This window comes from Camelina sativa, chromosome 20 (genome assembly GCF_000633955.1).
Source record: "Camelina sativa cultivar DH55 chromosome 20, Cs, whole genome shotgun sequence".
NCBI lineage: Eukaryota > Viridiplantae > Streptophyta > Magnoliopsida > Brassicales > Brassicaceae > Camelina > Camelina sativa.
This window is the reverse complement of record NC_025704.1, coordinates 1210415-1212527: the sequence shown is the minus strand read 5'-3', so window position 1 is coordinate 1212527 and position 2113 is coordinate 1210415. Positions and strand designations below refer to the sequence as shown.

At 34.7% G+C, this 2113-nt stretch overlaps 1 protein-coding gene across 2 annotated transcripts in view; it reads right to left on the bottom strand.

The window, feature by feature from the left end:
- Nucleotides 704-2113, bottom strand: part of LOC104768539 (GDSL esterase/lipase At5g03610-like) — a 2865-nt gene continuing 1455 nt past the window's right edge. Inside the window, exons 3-5 of one of the 2 annotated variants that reach the window (XM_010492546.2) lie at nucleotides 1764-2038; nucleotides 1174-1480; nucleotides 704-1091 (exon numbers count right to left, since the gene is read on the bottom strand). In XM_010492546.2, coding sequence (XP_010490848.1) covers nucleotides 898-1091; nucleotides 1174-1480; nucleotides 1764-2038 — 776 coding nt within the window. In that variant the 3' untranslated portion in view covers nucleotides 704-897. The remainder of the gene's footprint in view (nucleotides 1092-1173; nucleotides 1481-1763; nucleotides 2039-2113) is intronic. The other variant, XM_019242471.1, reaches the window with a different exon arrangement.

Genomic DNA, 2113 nt, shown 5'->3' with positions numbered 1-2113 from the left:
GAGCTATATCCGTCTGCTATCAATGTACATATTTGTTGTAGTGTTTAGATTGTTGTTATTGGTACTTTGGTAGTATATGAATAATTCGCATTACGAATGTGAATAAGTTTTTCAATTTCTTTTTCATATTCTGTAAAATAGTTTTATTAATAACTATATAATATAACTTGAGAAGGTTGGATTCTAAAATATATTTCTGAAATAATAGAAAAGATTCAACGAAATCAACTTGAGTAATATCCGACTAAACGTTTTGCGGAAACACGACTCTATACTGAACTTTGATAAGACAGTCTTGGCTAAAGATAATACAGTCAATATATATATTAATTCCTTTTGTTTGACGTCATGGTCGATCGGTATGGGTTAAAAGTTAAAACCACTGAAACTAATTATTAATTATCTTTTTGATGATTAGAAGATTTAGGTTCATGGGTTCGTCCACTTTCTACGTCTATTTTTTGTTCTTTTTCTGAATACATTTTTTAAGAACCAAAATCTCTACGTAACTTTACCAGGTACCAATTATTAGTGGAAATAAGAAATAACATAACAATCTAGTAATCCATTTTTTTTCTTTCTCCCTATTTATAGACACCAGGCAGACAGTACATCTATGGTAAAATTTTCTTCCATAGTCACATGGGAGGATTAGTCCCAAAAAAAAAAAAAAAGTCACATGGGAGGAAAACTAGAAACAGAGTGTGTAAGAGTGTTTTATTTCAATCTTAAAGGTTACACTTTTATTCTTAAACACAAAATAAAATGATAGAGGCACAAAGCCTTGCAAGCAGAAATGATAGAAAGACACAATCAAAAGACGTAGACATAACAAAAACACTTAAGTACGATATATATGAAGAAATTTTGAAATCTTAAACACATTTTGGTTTTCGATTAAATCGAAAGTGCTGTTAGATTTAAAACGGAGTAAACCGATTTCCATCCTTCCTGTGTAGGGTGAAGTCCATCCCAAAAGAAAGAAGACGTAGGATCATCGCATAAGGTATAGTTCTTCTGGCCGTTCTTGTCCACAGACCCGCAAAGGCCTCCGCAACATGCTTTGTAAGGAGTTTCAAACCTTTGACTCCCTACATTTCCATAAACCAATTTACACACAACATAAGCCTTGGAAAATATGGATTTCAAGGATATGTTTTTTATTTTTCATACCTGGCTTCTCTCCTTTATTTTTGAAGACGGTCAAGAAGGCGTTGTAGTAGTCAATGACCATGAAAGTCGACTGCTTGGTCTCCTTGTTGAGATTGGCCACTACTTTCTTCAACTCGTTGTTGTGTATGATTACAAACGCGTTTATAATGTCGCTGCACTTCTGGTACGAGGAGTCTTTGGCGAAGAGGGGGAGGCACCCGAGCGGCTGCAATAACGGTATTGCTACCTTCTTCACTCCCAAGGCATGGATCCGCCTCAAGTTCACCTCGGTTTGATGGATGACTCGCTTCATGAATATAAAGATGCCCTGTGATAAGAATCAAGAATCAATTGTAAACAATCTTTATATCATTGGATCTAAATTTACGATCAAGATTTGAGATTTGTTGTATATATTGATAGAAATCTCAATAATTAGGGGAGTTGGAAAAGCATGCATGAAACTTATAATTTTTGTTAAAAAAACTTAAACTAGTTCTATATATGAATTAAGAAGAATTTTAATAGTTTGTTTTGTTTTCAGTTGTAATTTTCAAAAATAATTAATAAAATATAATTAAATGAGTACATAAGAAAACGTGTTTCCTTACTAAGTCTACGCCATGTTCGGAGACGTAAGTTAAATAGTCATTGCCTGCAACACTGACGAGTGCGAGGGAAGAAGAAAGGTCGGATGGAGAGTAGACATCGCCGATGAGTTGCTCAAAGAGATTAATCTGATACGTCATATTGAGATTTGAACTCGTAGTTTTGAAGACTCCGGTTCCTCCGACCGCAAAGTTCATTCCGTACTGTAACCGTTCGTGTCCCGCGTGATCTTTCCATTGATAAGGGATGGGTGTTTTTATCTTCAGTACTTTGGTGGCTGCACACATCCGCCAACGTAACGTAATTGCGTTTTTATAAACAGGTTTTTGATTACAAATAAGTAAATAAGCAA